Here is a 26145-nt window from a genome sequence, read left to right on the forward strand (position 1 = left end):
TTTAGGCTGACAGCATATGTATGCTTTGCTAGCAGCAAACTGGCCTGTGCTGCCAATATTTAAACCAGATTTAGTTAAGAGCTTTGAGTCAACTTTATCTTGATGTCTGTAAAACTGAAAACCTTTCTTGCTGTTTCCATAGCAGCCTGATGGTTGACATAATTCCTAAAGAAGATTATATGTTAATGCCCAAGAACGATTTATTACACTCATGGGCTGCTGACCCAAAATGCCACAACTTGAGCTAGATAGTCTAGGAAATATTAAGCTTTTAAAAGGACATTATATTTCAAACTATAATAAAACAGGATGAGGTTTCCAAAAATCTGATTAAATGAACTTTTAAAATGCCTGTAATTTAAATATTTGACTCCTCTAAAGTTTAGCGCGGTATAGATTCTGGCCTTTCATCTACCTCATGCCAGGGGGGTGAGGCAGTTGTAAGATACACAAGCTATTTCCATATAGGCAATAAGTACATTTGGTTAATAGATGCTAAAATTTGCAATGTTTCCATGGTGAAATGAACTGCTGTTTTCTGTTTTAAAGGGAACCAACTGTTCGCCCTCCAATACCTCCAAAGCCCATTTCTCCTGTTTCATCTCCTAACCAGCAGAGACGGGAGAATAGGTGAGACCTGGCATTCCAGAATTTCTTGGCCAAAAGAAGCAGTTATAGAAATGAAAGCAAATGAATTGTGACTTGTTTTGTGCAAAGCATGGGTATGTTTTGTGCACACATTCACTGAAGAAGCACTTGTAAAGCTTTTCTAGTTTTCTATTTGCCGACACAAATATGTATTTATGTTTGCCTTTGAATACTTATGGCCATTTCCCATCTTATCAAAATACATTTTCAAGATAGAAGCTGAAGTATTATACATGAATACATATATAAATACATATATAATGACATATATAAATGCACAGAAACTATACATGTTTTTTTACTGAAAACATATATATATATATAATATATATGTATTATCTATACATACAGTTTATATTTACTCCTAGTTAAGTTTTCCATTAAAAGCTACATTTTCTGATAAAAGATGTTCTTCAACTTTGTGTTACTACTCAAGCTCTCCCTTATGTTAGAAATACTTTTGGGTAGGGGCGCCTGGGTGGCACAGTCGGTTAAGCGTCCGACTTCAGCCAGGTCACGATCTCGCGGTCCGGGAGTTCGAGTCCCGCGTCAGGCTCTGGGCTGATGGCTCGGAGCCTGGAGCCTGTTTCCGATTCTGTGCCTCCCTCTCTCTCTGCCCCTCCCCCGTTCATGCTCTGTCTCTCTCTGTCCCCAAAATAAATAAACGTTGAAAAAAAAAATTTTTTTTAGAAATACTTTTGGGTAGCTCCTTAGTCTTGTGTTAGCTAAGGAATTTGCAATTTATTTCAAACCAATTACATTTTTAAAAATGTTCTGATTAACCTGTCTCCAAATAAAAAAAACAAAAACAGACTTGCTTTTCCATTTTGAATCTCTGACAGTCTATAATTAATACTTACAAACAAATTCAGAGATCTGAAAGTTTTCCCATGTGTTTATGTTAAACTGTTTAAAAGTCTCAGGCTGTTTTTTAAGATGTGCATTGCACATTTCCGTTATTATTGTGAGATTTAAAAAAAATGTTATTTCACTGAAGACTGACTACATTAGAGCCACTTGATTGCCTGCCTTTGATTCTTTTGTATTTTTGCATTTTGATGGTGATTTTTGTTGACAACATGAAAGAAAATTCTAGAACTATTCTTCAGAAAGCGGGTAACTTCAGATAGAAAATGCTGACTGGGCAGCAGGGCTAAGTAGCATTAGGTGTTCAGCCTATTGAGTTAAAAAACTATGTCTGAATTTCTGTTCAGTGAAACTTCACAAGATCTTTGAAATTTTGTCCTTAAGATGAGAAGATAATTTTTTCCCTTTTAATGAGCCAGGAGAATACCTCTTCATTGAATTAATTATAGACCATTTATAACTTTTTATTTGTGCAATGGTTATAATTATACTCTTAAAACAACTTCTTAAGCTTTCTAACTTACATTATTTTTCCTTTTATAGTATTGACCAATTAAATCTGAATTTGAATAAGATTTTTTTTACGGGACCTTAAATAAATTGCCTTTAGTACTATCTAAATTCTAATCTAAAATCAGCAACTCTAGAACAGTGAGCTTGTATAGATTCAAAAAAATCTAAATTTCACGGGAATTGGTCTAATCCATTTTTACTACTTTAATTTCTTTCTTCTCCCAATGATCTTAAAAATAAAATTAGGACAACTTGCATGTTTTAAACCCTCATTACTTTAATCACAGCAAGATGATTTTAATGAAAGAATATGAAAGGGAAGTGTTTCCTATGTAATTAACACATGTCCTCAGGAGTACAAAAAATAGTTGAATATAGTTTCTTGAGAACAAGCAAGAATGTTTAAGTAGGTCAATCAGATACTTAGGAAAATAACAGAGAAAAACCTTATATCATATTTTGTGACAGAACCTAACTTCATAAGCTTTGATTCTATCAACTCAATGTGATCATTCTCAATGTGGTGGGCTTGTTGGAAATTTAAAATATTTCCTATCTTATCTGAGCAAATATATTTATCGATCGTATTCAAATGAGGTAAGTCTTTAAGAAAAAAAAATCATTCCTTTGCTGCCTAATAATAAAAATGATTCTTAAGAGATAAGTATGAAAATGCTTTATTGATGATTGGAGACTAAAATAAAAAGAACATAAACATATTTAGAACAGATATTTCTGGATATATATAGTGGTTAAAAATGTATTAAAGGAGACAGGCTAAATTGCAAAAGTATTATATTGGACCCCAGATTTTCACATAGGAAATGGTTGAGTTCTAGCCAAACAAAAGAGTAAGATAAAGTTTGTTATCTCAAGTAGCTATTGCTCCAACACACTGTGATATTTTTGAACATAAATGTTTTCTTAAAAATTTATATTTAACAGAGAAGTGTTTTCTTATCTAACAGACATTATCTTTAACTTTGAAAATATAGGCAGATATGTCCACCTAAACCAGGTGTATATACAGAAGCCAACAGATCTGCTGAAAGAAATATAAGGTACAATGGTCTCTATCTCTATCTATGTAATTGTAGAAATGATGAAGTTTGCTTTATTAGCATACTTAAAGTACAAGACAATTAATAATAAAATAGACAAAATTGGTTTTCCAGCTGGCTTTGAGATAGTGGTTAATAAATATTTTTATATACACCTACAGAATTTTATTCTTTTTTTTTCTATCCCAAGCTTTACATTAGGGAAACAACCGAAGTTGTCTCAACATGATAACAGAATAAAATCAAACCCCTTAAGAAAGGAAAACACCTCTCTATTCCCAGAACTTGTCCCAAGGTCTGTGATATAGTTGTATTGATGTTTATTTATTTATTTATTTAAATTAATTTTTTATTTTTTAAAATTTACATCCAAATTAGTTAGCATATAGTGCAACAATGATTTCAAGAGTAGATTCCTTAGTGCCCCTTACCCATTTAGCCCATCCCCCCTCCCACAACCCCTCCAGTAACCCTCTGTTTGTTCTCCATATTTAAGAGTCTCTTCTGTTGTGTCCCCCTCCCTGTTTTTATATTATTTTTGTTTCCCTTCCCTTATGTTCATCTGTTTTGTCTCTTAAAGTCCTCATATGAGTTAAGTCCTATGATTTTTGTTTTTCTCTGACTAATTTCACTTAGCATAATACCCTCCAGTTCCATCCACGTAATTGCAAATGGCAAGATTTCATTCTTTTTGATTACCAAGTAATACTCCATTGTATATATATACCACATCTTCTTTATCCATTAATCCATGGATGGACATTTGGGCTCTTTCCATACTTTGGCCACTGTTGATAGTGCTGCTATAAACATGGGGATGCATGTGTCCCTTCAAAATAGCACATCTGTATCCCTTGGATAAATGCCTAGTAGTGCAATTGCTGGGTTGTAGGGTAGTTCTATTTTTAGTTTTTTGAGGAAGCTCCATACTGTTTTCCAGAGTGGCTGCACCAGGTTGCATTCCCAGATGTTTAGTTTTTTAAGTTGACTTATTTATTTTTGAGAGAAAGGGAGTGAGAGAGGGAAGGAGGGGGGAGAGGCAGAGAGAGAGAGAAGGAGAGAGATTCCCCAGTAGGCACTGTCAGCACAGATCCCAATGCAGGGCTTGAACACAGACTGTGAGATCATGACCTGAGACGAAACCAAGGGTCAGAAGCTTAACCAACTAGGCCACCCAGGTGCCCCTAGTTGTGTTGTTTAAATGAATAGGTGGAAATATAGTCATTTGACTGAACTAGTTCTGCAAAGGCTTTGCTAGTATTGGCTGCAAAATAAGGCCATATCCAGCTCCACTCACATCACCAGGAAAAGACTCACAAATTGTATTGATCTTTGGGTAAGGTTTCCCCATGACAGTCCTGATTTATGCCTCTTGTCTTGCACATCCCATCTAGTTTAGTATTTATTGTGGTTATATTGTTTTTACATTTTTATTTTTTAGGAAAAACACTATTTTTGAAATTAGTTTTGAATGATGCTATTTTATCGACTTATCAATATGATAGACCATTTTTTTTATTATGGTCAAAAACATAATAGTAAGTTTACCATCTTATCCATTGTGACAACCAATGTTTCAAAGTTCAAAACTTACATACTTTTTTTTTTATTATTATCTCCCTTGACTCTCAGAAGAGTCCCAGTTTGAAACATACATCACATGGATACCTTACCTTTGGGGAGAATCACCTTTTCCTTCCACTTAATAACTTAAATATAACTGTATCTCAGCATTGCCCAAGCTGTGTCCCATGTACCACAAGACGTCAATGCATGTTCTGTGAAAGAAGGGTTTAATGGCCAACACATTTAGGAGACACAATTAAACAGTTCTCTACCACAGGACTTCTCAGAAATTTTAATGTGTTTACACATATTCCGAATCTCTGAAAGTTGGTTATATTTCCCAAATTTACTTGACTGCAAAATTCTTTCTTCATAGAACCCTATTAACCTTCTATAAAACACTGTCTTGAAAATCTTAAATACAGGGACACCAGTAAGCATTTTCCCTTTTTATGATCTTTTTATGATCTAGGGACACCAGTGTGGATTCAAATACTCTATGTGTCAGGTGATTCCTCCTACCCTATAGTTTAAAATATACTTTCTTTCCCTTTGGAAGCCTAAGAAGACAGATACTTTGACTGCATGTGAGGGACTAATTAATCATCTGGACATGTTGCTTAATGCTCTTTGGCTGTAGTTGAAAAACCTCTGAACACACTTCTGTGTTCACTTGTGCAGTTAACCATACTTTCCTTTCCATTTCCTTTTTTAAAGGAAATGTGGGAGAAGCCAATGTGTTTAGGAGACACTGTAGTTATTTCAGTGAGCATTAGATGCCAGAGCCAATGTCCAGTGAAATGACTGGTGTTTTGTGTATGTGTGTGTGTGTGTGTGTGTGTGTGTGTGAGTGTGTGTGTGTGTGTGTGTGTGTGTGTGTGTGTGTATGATAGCTATCATATCAGCCCTATATCATGAGCTGGTATGATAGAACAATTTCATTATGCAGTTAAAGTCAGTAACTCCTGAACACATGGACTATTGCTTACTGAAAACATAAGAATTTCTAGCTACTTCAAATATAGCTCTACTGTCATTGACTTGTGTTTATTTTTCATCATTTGAAGGAGTCAGGATCTCGAGAACATAGTCAAAGTGGCCACTTCACTTCAGAAAACTAACAGGGGGTAAGAGCTCAGAGCTTTGAACTTATGTTTTTCTTTTTTTTTTTTTTTAATGTTTCAAAAAAGGCTTAACCGGTTCCTTTAAAAGTTCCAAATATAAACAAAATTCCAACGCTATTTACATAATTTAAAAGAAGAAAGAGTCCGTCTCTCTAAGTAAGTGTCCCTGAAAAATGGGCAACACTGACATTTATGGATACTTTTCTTCTTCTGCTTTGTCTTTTGGTGATTGTACTCATCCTTGTCACCTCCGCTGTCTGTGGTTTTGACCTTGTTCCAAGTCCTCGTTCTGTATTTATGTTGCTGGCTCAGATCTCAACTTCTCTGCCTTCCCAGCACCCTCATTTAGAGTGTCCTAGGCCATATTTACCTCCCTTCCCAAATGCACTATTTCCTGACTTCTTTCTGTTCTTTCCTTCAGCCAAGCTCACCTTTCTGGAATCATTCTTCATTCTTCCATGTCTTTCTCCTTAATGTAGTGTCACGCATATATGCATTAAATGTCTAAAATTCTCTTCATGCTCACATGGCCTCACCCCAGTTCAAACCTTCATGGGCACCATCATAAGTTAGAGTAGCTACCCAGATTTACTTACGTTCCCTCAGTCTTTTCTCCCCTAAACCATCACTGCCACTTCTTAAAATTCTGCTTGAACAACTACTTCACTGGCTCCCCCTTGCCCGTTCAATTACATATAACCTTTGCTAACCTGGCTCCAACCTAATGTTCCAGAGTTATTTCTGACTTTACCCTCACATTTACCCTACACGAAATAGCAAATTAAACCACTTTCTTTCTGCAGTTTCCAGACATTGTGCCTTTGTTTATGCCATCCCACCTACATAGCAGCCTTTCCCAGCCTCAAGGCCACCATATCAATCCATCCAAGTCCTACATATTTTTCAAGATCTAGATCAGATATCACTTCTTCTGTGAAGTCTTCACAGAATGATCCAGTGAGATCATTCCAGTGACTTCTATTTATCTAAGCTATTCGAACCCCCTATTTATGTGTTATAACAACTAATCATAACTGATGTTGTTTCATGGTATCTATGTCAGCATCTCAGCCTCTCTGTCATCTCTTCAGTTTCTTAGAGCAGATGTTTTGTTTTATTCACCGTAAGTCGTTTGCAGTGTCTAACAGGAATCTTTCGTGCAATGTAGGTACTTATATAATAGATTATGGTAAATAATGAATGAAAAGTGGGAGACCTGGAGTATAAAAATTCCATATTTTAAATGCCATGCCTACAAAAATTCTCATTGCTTGGTGGAATTCAGCAATGCAATGCTGAGTGTGATTGGGGACCATGGTCTCAGTCAAAAGAACTGAAGAGAAGAAACAGAGGTGACGCATTGCTCTTCTGTGCACAAAACTAATTGGAGCTCTGAATCCAGGTGGGGACTCCAGAAAGTATCCTGAATGTTTCACTTCCACCTTCTCTTGTCTGAGTGCCTAGATCTCTAATTCTATTTACTTTACTTTTATGAGGTCATATTTTGTTTTTAAGAGAGATTGGACAGTGTTTTGGTGAGTGGTGGGGAGGTTTGAGAGGGAGATATGTGAGTGATGCTGAAGGGAAGTTATGGTTTGGCACAAAGAGAAACACTGGGAACTACTGTCAGTCTTGTCCCCTCTCCCTAGGCACGATGCACGAAATCCACAGAAAGATGTGTTCTTTGCAGGGAGAAGTTACTGCTCTGGCAGCATTCCTCCAAGGGGAATGTCTGTTGGATTGACATACCCAAGGACCATTACTATGGGCCATCTGTAGGGACTAGAAGTAGCTTCATTCACCTGAGCTGCTCTTTGTGATATTCCTTCGTGAAGTGGACTGTCACTCCTATCTGATTAAGAGCATTTAATTTCTTGCACATGCAATGGTGAAATTTAATATTCAAAGCTTTTGTCAATGTAAGGTCACTTTAAAAGCCCAACTTCTTTCTTCAGAATATTATCTCCATTTTATTTAATTTGCCACAGATTGTCTTCTCATGATTTATGCCAATTTTTTTTTGTGATAAACTTGAGCAACCCCAGATTCTGATAATCACATTGTTGTGACTCACATTAGCCAGAAAGGTATGGGGCTACAATTTTATAGGATTCTTAGGTTTGTTCTTATCCTGGGAGATATGGAGAGAGTCATACCCTCAGAGGTAGAAGGTGGGATTTCAAGCAAGAAACAACAGTGGGGCACTGTGTCAGGGATAGAATGTTAATTAATTCTTGTCAGGGTCAGCAACTTTTGTATTTCAGTGTATATCCTCAGCCTTCAATCCTACCACTGAATATGTAACATTGTTTGAAAAGTTTCATTTATGTGATGGCTGCTAATGTAACATGTTTTAGGGTCACTGAGAGGACTTGCCCAGTGGCTATTCTGGCAGTGCGTGGTGCCAGGCACCTTCAAAGCACATGAATGACTCAGAACTATACTTCTCTAGCCTGAGCCAAAGTCTTGATGTCTCTAAAAGCTGTTTAAAAAATAAATATAGCAAGCATTTATTTAATGAAAAATTTAATAGACTGGGAACTGTTTGTTATAATGGCCAAAATTAATTGAAAGTTTATGACTTGCCAGACAGCATGCTACAAACTTTATACTCATTAGCTCATTGATTCTTTTCTCAGGTGGGTACAATTAGTATTGTTGGACAGATGGAAAAATTGAGGCAACAACAGATTAGGTAACACACCCAGAGTCACCAACCAGTAAGTGGTGAATCCTGGATTGGGATCCAGGTACCCCTGACATGGGACCCTGAGTATGTAACTACCGAGTTACTTGGCCTCATGGTCTCCTGGTCAGTACCAGTGATGACTCAAGAGGAACATTTAGAAAGTGTGGAAAATGTGTGATTCTAGAGCAGGAAGAAGGAAAAACCATGATTTGTGATCTAAAACTGGAAGGCAAGAGAAATGGAGGCAAAGTGGTGACAGAAATATTGAAGAGAGACCATGCTGTGAGGAGCAAACAGGAACAAGAAACCCACTGAGGCTGCCTTCCTGGGGGAAATACCTGAGCTCAGGTGGCTCTAAGGGATATTCTAGAACCCAGGGGCTTAGCTTAAACAGGTTGTTTGTTCCTCAAGAAACAGCCAGAAAGTTGCAGTTCTCAAAAGCAGAAACAAGATAGCAAATTTAGTGGGCTTGAAATGAGATAGGAGCACAATTCAAGAAAGCAGCCAGACTTACGGATGAACAGGTGTTTTCTGATAGCTACTTTGTGCAGGTACATTATGCAAATGTATAGAATCTGTAACTAGTCAATGTACATATATTCGTTGATTCAGTCGAAAACCTGTATTAAGTATTTATTGTATAAAGGACACGGTATTAAAGACTGAAGAGAATCCACTGTAAAATACAGTTCTAAATTTTAAGTGGAGCATGTGTGTGTGTGTGTATATGTGTGTGTGTGTGTGTGTGTGTGTGTGTGTGTGTGTGTGAAAGAGAGAGAGATGTAGGAGCAGGAACATTATCATGAGACAAGTGTGCAGTTGTTACATTACAAAATATAGTAGTCTAAGTGTCATAAAGGAGATGAACAAAAACAAAATGCAGCAAAGTTTCCAAAAATGTAGAGGACTCTATTCCTTTGGAGGCCTGGGAAATATGTCTTGGAGAAAGGTATTTGAAAGAGCCTTGAAGGATAAACAAGATTTTCATAGAGGAAAAAGGTGGGGCCTGTGTTGTATTCCAGAGAACTAACCAAAACAGGGGTTTAAGGTGGACCGGCCCTTTGACTCTGAACAGGGTTTTACTGATGTGAGATTTTTTTTTTGTTTCGGTTTTTCTTCCAAAAGTGAAGAATTGGATAATATCATCAAAATGAACAAAAGCTTGAATAGGTAAGATTTGAAAACATCTAATTTTTGTTCTATTACTGAGTTGCATATTGTGACTTCTTATGTCTCTTTAGTATTTGAGCACAAGGAGCCACATATGGGGCTAATTAAAAGTGGCCTACAAATCTTGAATAAAAAGCTTGCAGGCGTCACTACCAATGAAAGGCTATTTCAATCTAAAGAGACTAATATTAATGTGTCTTTGATTTTCATACTCTGTTTAGTGAGGCAGTTATATAAAACCACAGTTCTCTTCCTGAAATATTAGTATCCAGGCAGCATTTAGTTTGGTCACTCAGTGCTTTCAGTTTTATGCTTTACAAAAGCCACTTATTATCTTAGTTAACTTTATCTCCTTAATTTTAAATCATTTATAATTGCTCACTTAAAAATTATAATGATTGAGGTTTGTGTTGGAAGTGAGTGCAGTTTTTGCTATCTCTCTGTTCCTTTGCCCACCAACATACTAAATGGGTAGGAATCAGAGAAAAAGAGAAACTAGGCAAATGTCAAAGAAGCTCATTGATCAGAGAGATGTGGTTTTCATACCCTGTTCTGACAATATGATCTTATGATTGACTATCAACAACTCATTTAAGTTTGCTTCTATTCAGTTTATTCATTTACAAAGAGAGAGGGTATTAGATCAAGGATCACAGACTCCATGGGCTCCCAGGGCAGAAGGGACCTGACTGTATGAAACATAGGGCAATGCCCTGTCCAAGGACTCCAGCTGTTTCTCAGCTGCTGACAGGCCCAGTGTTGCAGACCATTCTCAGGATATCTTGAAAATCCAGGTTTCGATGTGTCATGGCCATCTTTGTAAACACTGGCTCACATTAAAAACAAAACGCTCTTGGGGCGCCTGGGTGGCTCAGTTGGTTGAGCGTCCGTCTTCGGCTCAGGTCATGATCTCGCTGTGCTGACAGCTCAGAGCCTGGAGCCTGCTTCGGATTCTGTGTCTTCCTCTCTCTCTTCCCCTCCCCCACTCACACTCTGTCTCTCTCTCCTTCAAAAATCAATAAACATTAAAAAAAAATTTTTTTTAAACAAAATGCTCTGAATCCAAACAACATGTCATGGATCTACTATGTGTGGATCCCCAGTTTGTATCTTCTATCTTATTTTTCCCTAAGGTCCACTGCAATTTAAATTTTGAGTCTTTGAAAATACCTATTTGGAATAAACCAGTTTCAAGAATTGTGTCTCATCGTTTGCAACCAGCTACTATTTCCTGTCTATAACTGACCTCTATATAGAAATATAAACTGGTCTATATTTCTTTAGAGTTAAGTATGTATTATTACCACTGACAAGGTTTTTTATTAATACATTTAAAGAAATCAAGGTCTTGACGGTCTCTTCAGAGCAAATCCTAAGGCAGATCAAACAGAGAAAAGGTACGTGCAGCTGTCCCTAAACTGAAAATATGGTCTCCCAGATTCCTTGCTGTGTTCTTTCAGACATTAGCTGGAAGGGAGTTGTATCCTCTGGCATGGAAATGTACTAGCAGATGGGGTAGTGCTCTCTGTATTGTACATTGAGCTCAGACATAATTGCCCAGAAGGATTTCTGCTCTTCCATTCAATAAGAGTCAATGAGCAATTCGTGAAGAATGTTTATGGTATCCGACCTTTTAAGATACCACAAAATTTTATTTCAATATGTAGTCTTTTTTACTGGAGTTTCTTTGTGTTTACAGAGCCAAGAGCCTTGAAAATCTCATTTTTATGAGTACCCGAACAGACAAAGATGACAAAGGGTAAGATTTGACTGAGACTCTTACAGGCCTCTTTGATTGAGTCCTAGACTATATACCATCCTGGGTTCAGCCTCTGGCTCAAGACAAGGCAGGCTGGTGGAACAGGCCTTCCCTGGATGGGGGTGAGGAGATGGGTGGATATCTTGGTTGGTGGCTCTGCCACCAACATCTGTCTGGATGACCCTGGGCAAGTCACTTAACCTCCGGAACCACTGTGTCCTCCTCCCAAGATGAAGGGCATGACCTAGATGATCTCCAAGTTCCCTTTTTTATCTAAAAATGAAAAAAAAAACTCTAGCTGGCTGTTACAACTAGTGGACTGGCTTATGAAATAAACATATTCACTATAAGATGTTTTGATGCTGGGAGCACAGCCTCTCATCACTGAAGTCTTTATGATGGTCTAAGGCACTTTTCAATTGGAATCTTGGTTGAGTCACTTCATATGTATATCATGGATATATTTATAAATATCTCAAGATCAAGAGTCCTGCTTTTACTTATTTTATATTATAAAAAGGGTTAGGGAATGATTAGTAACTGCACTGATAGCATTTAAGAGGTTAATTTATAGTTCTACACTGATACTGATGTACTAGAAAATTGACTTACATTATGATACTATTTTTTATGTGAAAAGAAACCGAACTCTTGACAGTTTTATTAAAGAAAATCCCGCAAGAGTCAAGAATGATGAAAGGTAAGAATTTATGAGATCTTTACTGTCCTTCCCCCAGACTGGATGTTTACCTTGTACTTGGTTAGTTCTTAGATTTACCTTCCTAACATGATAATTATTTCTATTGTCTCGATTATCTGTTAAAGCCATCTCTCTGTGCCAGTCTGTGCACAGAATGGTATTCTAGCTTTCCAAGTCAATCTTGGCAAATACATGCTGAGGCCTCTCTGATGTAGAACACTTGAAGTCTTTATGATGAAAAGGGTTGGCAGTAAGAATTTCACAGATACAGAATCCTTATTAGCAATCTATTATTATAATGTAAATGTACAAGTATTATTACAGGTATTTTTTTTTTCACATGAAGAACAGATGAAATGGGAAAACAGTCAATTCTCTGCGAATGGTTATATGAGCTGTATAGGAAAAGATGTGATTTCCGATATTTAAAAAATGAAATTGGGAAGGGTCCACGAAAGTGGTGGAAAATAAGACAATTAGGATGAGCATCTCAAGTAAATCATTTCCGGGCTGGTAAAGAGAAGAAAAGAGATGTGATTTATAATGTGGGATAACTGATAGGAACTGGCTTTTTGATGCAGGAATGACTGAGCTCACTGACCTGGAGAATCCATCCTTCCTTATTTTTCCTTCTTCCCGCCCTTCCTCCCTGCCTTCTTTCTTACGCTGAAAGAAACTAAAATGCCAATAGTCTTATCACGGTGAAATCAGAGACAGATGAAAATAGCAAAGGAAAACACCTGGACAATTGGGGGGATTTAGAGGGATTAACTTTGATATCCCCTAATAGCTTTAAGTGATTTGCATGGAAAAGGTTTATTATTGTTTGTAGTCAATTTATATAAAGCACTGGAGACATCATAGAGTTATTTCTATTTTTCCAAGGGTACTTGAGACCTGGGAACTTTTTACTAAAAATGACATGTCTAAATCTTCAAAGGGTTTAGATTTATTTATTTATTTATTTATTTATTTATTTCTCTTTTTTGTTTCTTAATTTTTTTTAGTGTTTGAGAGAGAGAGAGAGAGAGAGAGAGAGAGAGAGAGAGAGTGCAGGGAGGGGCAGATAGAGAGGGAAACAGAATCTGAAGCAGGCTCCAAGCTCTGAGTTGTCAGCACAGAGCCCAATGCAGGGCTTGAACCCATAAACTGTGAGATCACGACCCGAGCAGAAGTCGGATGCTTAACAGACTGAGCCACCCGGGGCTCCCAAAGGGTTTAGATTTAAAATGTTGACTGTCTCATTTCCACCCCTGATTTGAATGATTTTCATGTTTAAAGAAAGCAATATATCAACAAATATATTAAAGTTAGCTTCCCACCAGTCCTCCCTCAAAGGAAAAAGAAAGCACAAACTGAGACCTGAAGGGAACTTTTGCTTTTAAAATGATTTAATGGTAAAGAAAATGTAGTGTACACACACACACACACACACACACACACACACACACACACACTGGAATATTACTTAGCCATAAAAACAAATGAGATCTTGCTATTTGAGACAACATGGATGGACCTAGAGGGAGTTATGCTAAGTAAAATAAGTCAGACAGAGAAAGATAAATACCATATTATTTTACTTATATGTGAAACCTAAAAAACAAAGAAAAAGCAGAAATAGGCACATAAATACAGAGAATACATAAATACATAAATACTTGAACTGATGGTTGCCAGAGGGGAGCGTAGTGGGGGGATGGGCAAAATAGGTGAAGGAGAGTGGGAGATACAGGCTTTCAGTTATGGAATGAGTAAGTCATGAGGATAAAAGGTATGGTGTAGGGAATATGGTCAATGGTATTGTAATAGCATATTGTATAGTGACAGATGGTAGCTGCACTTGTGGTGAGCATTGTATCATGTATAGAGTTGTCAAATCACTATGTTGTACACCTGCAACTATTTAAACATTGTGTGTCAACTCTATTTCAATTAAAAACATTTAGTTTACTTTAAAAATAAAAAAATAAAGAGCTTGCAAAAGAAGTTAAAAAAAAATAAAGAGCTTGCAATCACTTGGCTTCAACCCACAGGTCAGACTCTTTGACCATTAGGTCTTTTGAGAATATGAAGAATAAAATATTAGAGTTTAAAAAAAAGACCTGCAGATAGCATAGTCTAATTCCTTTACTTATAGTGAGGGAACTTGGTGCAGAAAAGTGAAATAACAGGGTTGCAATCTTGTTAAAATCAGAACTAGACTTTGAATCCAGATCTCTTCCCTATACCGAAACTGGGTGCTAGGGCTATGATATATAGTAATAAAAGTAACCTGAAAATTGTAACATTGCCTAAATGATCAACACAACAACTCAGTTCTAAATGGCAGGAATGTTTATTATTTTATTAAAAATTATTCCCTGTTAGAATGATTTAATCATAACTGAGTAATGACTGGGACCTTACTATTAGAAAAGTTACCATATCTCTTCAGCATTTTGCATGAGAAGAGCCACTTGCATTAAACAGTTCTAAAGACTTGTGAGGCTTTAGGTACTGATAACATCTTACTCCTATTGTGAGAAATCTTCTGTTGCCATAAGAGACTGAATTCCTCTCTCTCCTCTCTTGCTCTGCCTTCCTCCCTGCTCCAATGTTATGAAGAAACCAAGGCCTTGGAAGTCTTATTAAAGTTAATCAGAGGACTGAAAAAAATGAGAAAGGGTAAGTGCAGCTCCTACTTTGCTGGGGCTCTCTTTTTTCAAGTTAGCTTTTCATAGGTCATTTGAAGTGGGAGTGTTATGCTTTCCTCTGTCACAGATGAAGTGTTGTACTTTAAGCCAATCAGAGAGTAAGCAAAGGAATATGACGAATGCTGTTTCCATAGGACCACATGTTTGAGTTATACTGAACTAAGTACAGGAAATGTGCTACATAATCTCTTATTCTATACTTTCTTAAACAAAACATGAGCCAAGTTTTGTATTTAAATTAAGAAATATAAAGGACAAAATTGCAAAGTGAGAGGTATGCTAGGAAGCTTTTCTAAACTGATTTAAACTAAGTGCAGCTGTGGGAGTTAATAAAGATCAGCTAAGGATAATTACATCCAAGTTTTTTAGGTCATTTGGCCTGGAAATATCTGATACGCTTTCCGGGACACTCATTTATACAGATATCAGAGAAAATTGAACATAACCTAAGTGACACAAAATTTTCATGTGTTTTTCTTCCCCCCAGAGAAGCCAAGATCTCCAAATGATTATTAAAGTGAATGCCAGGACAGATAAGACTAGGAGAGGATGAGACCTGTTTTGATTTCTGAATCTTGGTTGATTTCCCCCAAATTTCACTGTGTGATCTTCTCAGTGACACTGAAGGGGTCACATCTTTGAGTTTTCCCTCTGTCTTCTGTGTCTGATCCCTACCACCCTGATTTTCTTTTTTTTTAATTTTTTTATTTAAAAAAAAAATTTTTTTTTCAACGTTTATTTATTTTTGGGACAGAGAGAGACAGAGCATGAACGGGGGAGGGGCAGAGAGAGAGGGAGACACAGAATCGGAAACTGGCTCCAGGCTCTGAGCCATCAGTCCAGAGCCTGACGCGGGGCTCGAACTCACGGACCGCGAGATAGCGACCTGAGCTGAAGTCGGACGCTTAACCTACTGCGCCACCCAGGCGCCCCTTCATTACATTTTTTTTTAACGTTTATTCATTTTTTGAGAGACAGAGCGTGAGTGGGGGAGGGACAGAGAGAGGGAGACACAGAATCCGAAGCAGGCTCCAGGCTCTGAGCTGACAGCACAGAGCCCCATACGGGGCTCGAACTCACAAACAGTGAGATCATGACCCGAGCCGAAGTCGGACGCTCAACTGACTGAGCCACCCCGGCGACCCCCGCTACCACCCTGATTTTCACTTTGGAGGGTCTGCAATGGATTCTATCTAAATTTACATTTGGTCAATATAAAATCCCAGAGATTAACTTAACTATATTATTGATAGGCAATTTTCATAATAAAATGAATTTAATACTTGTATAATAATTTTCTCCAAAAGTTTTCAATTAGTCATCCAATAATATGGAATACTTAGTTATATACAATACTGTGGGAATTCTTGGAAACTGATCTAAATGTTTTTTTTAAAGAGGTAAAGACCTGGATAATGTTATCAAAGTGAATCCCAAAGGAAGGGAAAATGCCACTGGGTAAGAATTATTAGTGTCTTTAAGTTTGATTTCTGTAAGTGACAATCTTATGATAAAATGATTTTGCATTTTAGCTTCATAACCATATTTTATTAGCATGGAGTGAGACAGTAGCAGTGGGCCCCATGACCTTCCCTTCTTGTTCCTAATAAAATTAATTTTTGAAGAACCGTCCTAATTTTTGATACTAAGTTGCCCTTTATCCCAGATTTTAGGGCTTTGATTTAGTTTATGGATGCATTACTGAATTGTTTCTTTGTATCCAAAGGAAGCATAGTCTTAACAACGTTTTCAAGGTAGATCTCCAAAATAGCAAAGCCAAAGTGGAGGCTTGACTAAAACCCTTGTAAATCAACTTCTCTAAGGATGATATGGTCTCTGAAGGCAACCCAGGGGAGGGACTGGCAGGTGTATCCACTGGAAATTCCACCACGGTTTCCTCTCTTCAGGGCTCTGTCAACATGGCAGCAGCACTGAGTCCCGTCACCTCTGCCATCCTCTGCCATCCCTGTGCACTGTCATCCTTTTGGGTTCAAGTCATCCCCTTTTGATATCGTTCAATGTCAATGCTCTTCCATGAGGGTCACATGTGTACCCCTGAGAAATGATTCATTCATTTTCCTACCATGTGACATATTGTTGTTTTTTTTTTTTTGCTCTTTGTAACTCATCATAACCTAATTATATTTTAAAAGGCTTGCATTGGGGAAATGGTTCAGTTTATAGGAAGACATATATTCTTCTCCTTATAACTTTTAAAATATTATTATTGATATTGTTCTCATTATTTAAAACCAGAATAAGCAATTATATCTGATTTGTTGAGTAGAAATCTATATCCTGTCTTGATCCAGTCTAGGACTTTATCTGACTTATATGACTTCTCCAATCATTGTTCACTTGACTAGTGTTTTACTTAATAACATGCATTAAAATTCATTTCTTTGTTCAAAGAAAACAAGACTTCAATGGATTTATTAAAGCAAATCCTGAAACAAATAAAAATATCAAGAGGTAAGACATGTAAAACTTCCTCCCCTTCCTTTGGCATTTATAAGCACATCGGAATCCTGACTGCTTGTCAGGAGACTGCATTGAAATTCAAACCAAGCTCTCTTTTTCCCCAAACAAATCATATTAAGCAGTTTTATACAAGTGATAGTCAGAAGTGATCTTTTGCATTTAATTTATGGGTAAAGTTTACTATCTGGCAGATTTTGCAAAATTAAATGGGAATTTGACTTTATTGAGTTAAATGATTCCTTTCTGTGTGTGTGTATGTGTGTGTGTGTGTTTAAGTGTGTATGTGTGTGTATGTGTAAGTACTGCATGTGTGTGTATAAATGTATTTGTGTGTATATAAGTAGTGTGTATGTATAATTGTGTGGGTATAAGAGTATTTATGTGTACTCAAGGGGGTTCTCCAGAGAAACAGAAACAATAGGATAAGGAATTGGCTCATGCTCTTATGGAAGCTGAAAAGTCCCAAGCTCTGTAGTTGGCAATCTGGATACCTAGAAGAGCCAGTGATTTATAGTTCCAGTCCAAACTCAAATGCCTAAGAATCAGGAGAGCTGATGGTTTAGCTTCCAATGCCAAGAGATGTCTTAGGTCAGTCAGTCAGGCAGAAAAACTCCATTCTAACTCAGTCTTTCTGTTCCATTCTAATCCTCAACTGATTGGGTCATGGCCCCTATGTTAGGGAGGACCATTTGCTTTACTCAGTCTACAGATTCAAATGTTTATCTCATCCCCGAACACCCTCACAGACATACCCAGAATAATGTTTGACCCGATATGTAGGCTTTCTGTGGCCCAGCCAACTTAACATGTGAAATTAACCATCAAAATGTGTGTGTGTATATAGTATAACTACATGTAAATATATGTATGTGGTATGTGTGGATATAGGTAGATGCGTTTATGTGCAAACAATGTGTGTACATATATAGTGTTTTTGTGTGTAGCATGTATATATCTATGTAGTGTAGTGTATAAAAATGAAGAGCTTAACAAAGTGTACTTTGTTCTTCTAAGGCTGTCTGGGTTATTTCAGCTCAGGTCATGATCTCACAGTTCCATGAGTTTGAGCTCTGAGTCGGGCTCTCTCTCCTTCTCTCTCTCTGTCCCTCCCCCTCTCACACACTCTCTCTAAATATAAATAAATAAACTTAAAAAAGAGTTCTCCTACCCATTAACTTTCAAGTAAATCTGGAAAGCTTATATTCTCCTGCTTTTTATTTTTTAAAAAGCAGATGGAATATATTTGAAACTGAGCTTGTTGGTACGTTGCTGAAACCAGTGCACCAAATAATTCCATGTGGTTTCCTTTGAACTTCTTTCCATTCAGTTAACTCAGTACATGATATTATTAGTTGATTCAAAAATGTGTCACTGATGTCCGCAGGCCCAGTTAGCAGTGCAAGGACACAGCTAGTTGAAAAGCTGGTGTGCTATTCTCAGCAACATGACATGGTCCAGCAACCCAGGGAGTTCGAGACTTGTATTTGCACCCAGTAGACTGAGAAGAAAGCATTGATTTCTATGGCTACATGGGGGTTCAGGGAGGTAACTCAAGGTAGTGAATGTGAGCAGGGAATCCTAAAGACCTGGGTTCAAATTCTGGCTTGGTCATTTGCTAGTTCTCATGCTTCAGTTTACTCATCCACAAAATAGGGATCATAACATTATCCTGCCTGGCCCATAGTAGCTGCAAGAAATTGTGAGCAATGATAAAGATTCAGGTGAATTATGTTTTCTTAATGATTCAGATACTGTTCAAATATTTAATTTACTTTGATTTTCCAAGAAAAATCCATGACTTCCATGCTAATTTTTATTTAAAAGAGTATTTCAAATAGTCACCTCTTGTTTTTCATATGTTGATGTGCGACTATGTGCATGCCTACATGTGTCTACAGGCAAATAAATGTTTTATGTGTGTGTGCTTGTGTTTGCATGAATGTGCATATATGTACAATTGCACTTTTGTATGTAAACCAGTCCACATGCATATGATTATGTGCATGTTTTTGCAAATGCACCTGTGTGTGATTGCATAACAATGCACGCATGCTGTGTATACATGGATACATGTATATCTATGCTTTTGTATGTATATGAGTACATATGTACATGGATGTGTGTGTGTGTGCACCCATGTCCAATGCTTGGGAGTATGCACAGTGTGTGTTTGTGCTTGCTGAGAGCTTTTAGGGACAGTAGTTGTCTTTTTCTTTTACTACGCATAATTAAGTTCTGTAGATCTTTTATTTTTTTAACGTAAAAAAAATCTTTTAATGTTTATTTATTTTTGAGAGACAGAGACAGAGTATGAGTGGGGGAGGGGCAGAGAGAGAGGGAGACACAGAATCTGAAACAGGCTCCAGGCTCTGAGCGGTCAGCACAAAGCCTGATGCAGGGCTCAAACTCACGAACCGTGAGATCATGACCTGAACTGAAGTCGGACGCTCAACTGACTGAGCCACCAAGGCGGCCCTAACTTTTTTTTGTTTATTTGTTTTTGAGAGAGAGAGAGAGAGAGAGAGAGAGAGAGAGAGAGAGAGAGACTGCTCAAGCAGGGGAGGGACAGAGAGAGAGGGAGACAGAGAATCCCAAGGCAGGCTCCAGGCTCTGAGCTGTCAGCACAGAGCCAGACACGGGGTTCGAACTCATGAACCACGAGATCATGACCTGAGCCGAAGTTGGACACTTAACTGACTGAACCACCCAGGCACCACTGTATACCTGTTAAAAGTATAGCCAAATCCTGCTCCCTCTCTTATTTAAAAAAGTACAATATTTGTCCATTTCAGGTAGAATACAAGTCTAACCCTTAGCAATTGTCTTTCACTTGTTCAATAAAGTCCAGCCAAACTGATCTTTTTTGTATTCCTGGCTCATTACTGCTTTAAGACTTCTGCATATGCTATTCCCATTTTGGGACTGCTCTACCCTCATATTGTCACTTTCTCAAAGAAGTCATTTCTGACCACCAAATGTAATTGTCACCACCCCCTCCTCCAACCCCAGTTGTGTTCTGTGCCAGAACATAGGCACCAGGCACTCTCTAATTTTCTTCAGAGCATGTGTTGTTATTTAGAATTGTGACATTCATTTATATGTTTGATTGTATATTGCCTGCCTCTTCCTGAGTTAGAATGGAAGCTTCATGAGGGCTAAGCCTATGTCTGTATTATTCACAGGTGTCCATAACTATTTGTGGATTGAAGGAATGAATAAATACTGAGGATGTGTACACTATGGGACATTGATTCACATAGTTTAGCTCAAAATATTATTTTAAATTACTGCATTAATTAGAACACTCTTCTTTATTGATTTTATTTACTTTGAGATTTAAATAAACCCTCATTGATATATGTTTTATTTAATATGTTTAAAGAGATCAAGTTCTTGGCAATATAATCAAAGCTAACTCCAAAATCAACACAAGTATTACAAGGGAGCAGTTGTAATGCTTACTGTTGTGTTATTTTTTTGAGTACTCAAATGTGAAAATAGAATCCTGGAATATTTTTTCTCTGACTCTGGAATTTAAATCTCACATACTTCATTTAGGCAAAAATCAACAAGAGGTAAAAAAAAAAAAAACAACACATCAACAAGGGGGTGTTCTGGGGTAGAATAGTTGGTTCTTTCAGGTTGTTTCATTTTGCATGAAAAAAAGTCCACACATTTTTCTTGTTGCTGCTTTTAGCCTGGGTATATACATTCTCAGATATCTGGATAAAAGTAAAATCTTAAGTCAACATCTAGTTGCTTCAAAATACCTGTATCTGTGATGTTGTATAGATGCAACCTCAGAGACTTTGTGATACAATCTTAGTAGGGCCACAGAGCATGGAGAAACAGGGTATAAAAGTACCTTCTTTAGAGGAGCCTGGGTGGCTCAGTTGGTTAAACTCCCGACTCTTGATTTTGACTCAAGTCATGATCTCACAGTTCGTGGGATTGAGCCCCACATCGGGCTCTGTGCTGACAGCATGGACCCTGCTTGGGATTCTCTCCCTCTCTCTACCCTTCCTGTCATATTCCCTCTTTCTCTCTCTCTCTCTCTCTTGAAATATAAATAAACATTTTTAAAAAGCACCTTCTAAGGATGTCCTTTACCCATGTGGCATCCTCTGTAGGTCACAGGGCTATTGGCTTGTGCTGCGTATGTGGAAAACAGAAACAATAAGAAAAGCAAAATTCCATTAAGATTAGAAACAGAATATTAAAAGATAACAACAAAATACCGACACGTTTTTAATGACTACATGGGGTTTTTTATTATAGTAAATATATCTTACATTTCAGAACTCTATAGATTTTAATCTTCCTATTGTTTGTTGCCAATGCATCTACTCAAAATTTGTAGTTTTAACACATATTTATAAATGCCAGATAGATACCAGGTTCTATATCACGGACTTTAACAAACTGGTATATTAAACTTCATCCAGTCTTGTGAATAGAAAACCTACTAATAAATGTCAATTTTTCAAAATATGGATTCTTCAAGGTTAATTTTAAATTCCCACAGCATATTGGAAGTTGATATTAAGAGGATGTGCCTTCTGGAATGTTCCATGAGATGCATATATAGACTATTAGAAAATGTTTAGCTCACCTGGCAAAGGTTAGGAGCATGACATTAAACGAATCACGATACAGACAGAGTTCCAGTGCAGTATTTGTGACTGGCCTAAAGTCGCCAAGATTAAAATATTGTCTCACTGAATCTCAGAGATGTATAAATACCTACATAGTCAACTTTAACATTATTCCATTCTTTGGCACGATCTCAGTAAATGTTAATAAAGTTTCTGAGTTTTAATAAATAGTTTTCATCATTTGGTTTTAATCTATCACTAACCTCACCATTTCTTCAATGTTTTAAAGGGGCCAGAGCCTTGACAATCTCATCAACGTGACCCCTGAAGTAAACAGAAGTAATGCAGGGTGAAGATTATGTCTTATCTTTCTTCCTTCCCTGACTGCATCAATTTGTGGCCCTCATCAGAGAAGCTATGTGGAAAAATCTTTGCATTGGAATCAACAAGTCTGAAATCCATTACTTCCCACCTGGGTGCCTTTGAGCAAGTCCCTTGAACACTCTGAGCTGAGGCTTCTTTAGTCATAAAATGAGGGTCATGTCTGTTCTACCTTTGTCACTTGATTGTTGAAGGATCAAATGACATAATGGATATAAAATCCCTTTAAAGCAAGAAAGCACCAAAAATGGAAATTATTACCAAAATATAGTTAAGTAACAACTACAGTGTTGGATTAAATACTTGGGAGGTGTGTGAAAGTTTCTGCAAATCATTATATTGTTCCTGATTGATTTTTTAAAGACTCAATATTGCCCTGATATTATGGTTTTATTTTGAGGGTAAATAAGAATCTGAGCCAGTATATCGATGATCTATATGGAAGTCAAAATTGTACTTTTTAAAATTAAGGACATAGACTGGTATTGATTTCTCTTAAAACTTAATAGAAAAATTCATCTTGAGCATATATATCTTTTAAATAAATGCTTAGTTGATTTAATTCCATTTTTACTTATCACTTTTTTTTTTTAAGTTCCAAAGACCTTGATAACCTCATCAAAGTGGTTCCGAGAACAGGAAAAAGTGTGCAAGGGTAAGTTTTAATATGCTTCTTTTTTTTTGTTTCACACATATCAATGCTTGAAAAGATAATTAAATTAATATTTTAAGAGACTGACACTGAGGTCAATGATAGTTTAAGAATGTGACCTCCCTGACCTCATGTCTAAAATGGTTAACTAGAGAATAGGTGAACTAGAAGATAAAATTATGGAAAAAGAAGAAGCTGAGAAAAAGATAAAAAATCCAGGAGTATGAGGGGAAAATTAGAGAACTAAGTGATGCACTAAAGAGAAATAATCTACGCAAAATTGGTATTCCAGAGGAGGAAGAGAGAGGGAAAGGTGCTGAAGGTGTACGTGTAGAAATAATAGCTGAGAACTTCCCTGATCTGGGGAAGAAAAAAGGCATTGAAATCCAAGAGGCACAGAGAACTCCCTTCAGATGTAACTTGAACCAATCTTCTGCACGACATACCATGGTGAAACTGGCAAAATACAAGGATAAAGAGAAAATTCTGAAAGCAGCTAGGGATAAACGTGCTCTAACATATAAAGGGAGACCGATAAAACTCATGAAGGATCTCTCTACTGAAACTTGGCAGGCCAGAAAGGAATGGCAGGAAATCTTCAATGTGTTGAACAGAAAAAAATATGCAGCCGAGAATCCTTTATCCAGCAAATCTGTCATTTAGAATAGAAGGAGAGATAAAGGTCTTCCCAAACACACAAAAACTAAAGGAATTCATCACCACTAAACCAGCCCTACAAGAGATCCTAAGGGGGATTCTGTGAGACAAAGTACCAGAGACATCGCTACAAGCATGAAACCTACAGACATCACAATGACTCTAAACCCATATCTTTCTATAATAACTCTGAATGTAAATGGACTAAATGCACCAACCAAAAGACATAGGGTATCAGAATGGATAAAAAAAACAAGATCCATCTATTTGCTGTCTACAAGAGACTCATTTTAGACCTGAGGGCACCTTCAGATTGAAAATGAGGGGATGGAGAACTATTTATCATGCTACTGGAAGTCAAAAGAGAGCTGGAGTAGCCATACTTATATCAGACAAACTAGACTTTATTTTTTTTTTAAATTTTTTTTTCAACGTTTATTTATTTTTGGGACAGAGAGAGACAGAGCATGAACGGGGGAGGGGCAGAGAGAGAGGGAGACACAGAATCGGAAACAGGCTCCAGGTTCTGAGCCATCAGCCCAGAGCCCGACGCGGGGCTTGAACTCACGGACTGCGAGATCGTGAACTGGCTGAAGTCGGACGCTTAACCGACTGCGCCACCCAGGCGCCCTATATCAGACAAACTAGACTTTAAATTAAAGGCTGTAACAAGAGATAAAGAAGGGCATTATATAATAATTACAGGGTCTATCCATCAAGAAGAACTAAATAAATGTCTATGTGCCGAATACGGGAGTCCCCAAATATATAAAACAATTACTTACAAACATAAGCAACCTTATTGACAAGAATGTGGTAATTGCAGGGAACTTTAATACCCCACTTACAACAATGGAAAGATCATCTAGACACATGGTCAATAAAGAAACAAGGGCCCTGAATGATACATTGGATCAGATGGACTTGACAGATATATTTAGAACTCTGCATCCCAAAGCAAAAGAAGATACTTTTTTCTCGAGTGCACATGGAACATTCTCCAAGATAGATCACATACTGGGTCACAAAACAGCCCTTCATAAGTATACAAGAATTGAGATCATACCATGCATACTTTCGGACCACAATGCTATGAAGCTTGAAATCAACCACAGGAAAAAGTCTGGAAAACCTCCAAAAGCATGGAGGTTAAAAAACACCCTACTAAAGAATGAGTGGATCAACCAGACAATTAGAGAAGAAGTTTAAAAATATATGGAAACAAATGAAAATGAAAATACAACAATCCAAACGCTTTGGGATGCAGCAAAGGCAGTCCTGAGAGGAAAATACATTGCAATCCAGGCCTATCGCCAGAAACGAGAAAAATCCCAAATACAAAATCTAACAGCACACCTAAAGGAAATAGAAGCAGAGCAGCAAAGACACCCTAAATCCAGCAGAAGAAGAGAAATAATAAAGATCAGAGCAGAAATAAACAATATAGAATCTAAAAAAAAAACTGTAGAGCAGATCAATGAAACCAAGAGTTGGTTTTTTGAAAAAATAAACAAAATTGATAAACCTCCAGCCAGGCTTCTCAAAAAGAAAAGGGAGCTGACCCAAATAGATAAAATCATGAATGAAAATGGAATTATTACAAGCAATCCCTTAGAAATACAAGCAATAGGGGCGCCTGGGTGGCTCAGTCGGTTAAGCATCCGACTTCAGCTCAGGTCATGATCTCACGGTCTGTGGGTTCGAGCCCCGCATCAGGCTCTGTGCTGACAGCTCAGAGCCTGGAGCCTGCTTCTGATTCTGTGTCTCCCTCTCTCTCTGCCCCTCCCCTGCTCATGCTCTGTCTCTCTCTGTCGCAAAAATAAATAAAAACATTAAAAAAAATTTAAAAAAAAAAAAAAAAGAAATACAAGCAATGATCAGGGAATACTATGAAAAATTATATGCCAACAAACTGGACAACCTGGAAGAAATGGACAAATTCCCAAACACCCACACACTTCCAAAACTTAAACAGGAGGAAATAGAAAGCTTGAACATACCCATAACCAGCAAAGAAATTGAATCAGTTATCAAAAATCTCCCAACAATAAGAGTCCAGGACCAGATGGCTTCCCTGGGGAATTCTACCGGACATTTAAAGCAGAGATAATACCTATCCTTCTCAAGCTATTCCAAGAAATAGAAAGGGAAGGAAAACTTCCAGACTCATTCTATGAAGCCAGTATTACTTTGATTCCTAAACCAGACAGAGACCCAGTAAAAAAAGAGAACTACAGGCCAATATCCCTGATGAATATGGATGCAAAAATTCTCAACAATATACTAGCAAATCGAATTCAACAGCATATAAAAAGAATTATTCACCAGGATCAAGTGGGATTCATTCCTGGGCTGCAGGGCTGGTTCAACATTCGCAAATCAATCAACGTGATACATCACATTAATAAAAGAAAAGATAAGAACCATATGATCCTGTCAATCGATGCAGAAAAAGCATTTGACAAAATTCAGCATCTTTCTTAATAAAAACCCTTGAGAAAGTCGGGATAGAAGGAACATACTTAAACATCATAAAAGCCATTTATGAAAAGCCCACAGCTAATACCATCCTCAATGGGGAAAAAC

The 26145-nt window shown here is 37.3% G+C and overlaps 1 protein-coding gene across 16 annotated transcripts in view; it reads left to right on the plus strand.

Moving 5' to 3' along the window:
- Positions 1-26145, plus strand: part of SCEL (sciellin) — a 220493-nt gene that overhangs the window by 154203 nt on the left and 40145 nt on the right. For 13 of the 16 annotated variants that reach the window (XR_007155355.1, XM_047873901.1, XM_047873898.1 and 10 more), the window contains 12 exons: positions 550-630; positions 3024-3089; positions 5723-5782; positions 9594-9638; positions 10976-11035; positions 11338-11397; positions 12038-12097; positions 14705-14764; positions 16192-16251; positions 17206-17265; positions 22159-22218; positions 22846-22905. Coding sequence is in view for 15 of the 16 variants with exons in the window: in XM_047873901.1 (XP_047729857.1) it covers positions 550-630; positions 3024-3089; positions 5723-5782; positions 9594-9638; positions 10976-11035; positions 11338-11397; positions 12038-12097; positions 14705-14764; positions 16192-16251; positions 17206-17265; positions 22159-22218; positions 22846-22905 (732 nt within the window). In the remaining variant the exon portion in view is untranslated. The remainder of the gene's footprint in view (positions 1-549; positions 631-3023; positions 3090-5722; positions 5783-9593; positions 9639-10975; positions 11036-11337; positions 11398-12037; positions 12098-14704; positions 14765-16191; positions 16252-17205; positions 17266-22158; positions 22219-22845; positions 22906-26145) is intronic. The other 3 variants (XM_047873908.1, XM_047873912.1, XM_047873911.1) reach the window with 3 other exon arrangements.

The sequence above is a fragment of the Prionailurus viverrinus genome, chromosome A1 (assembly GCF_022837055.1).
Source record: "Prionailurus viverrinus isolate Anna chromosome A1, UM_Priviv_1.0, whole genome shotgun sequence".
In the NCBI taxonomy this organism is placed as follows: domain Eukaryota; kingdom Metazoa; phylum Chordata; class Mammalia; order Carnivora; family Felidae; genus Prionailurus; species Prionailurus viverrinus.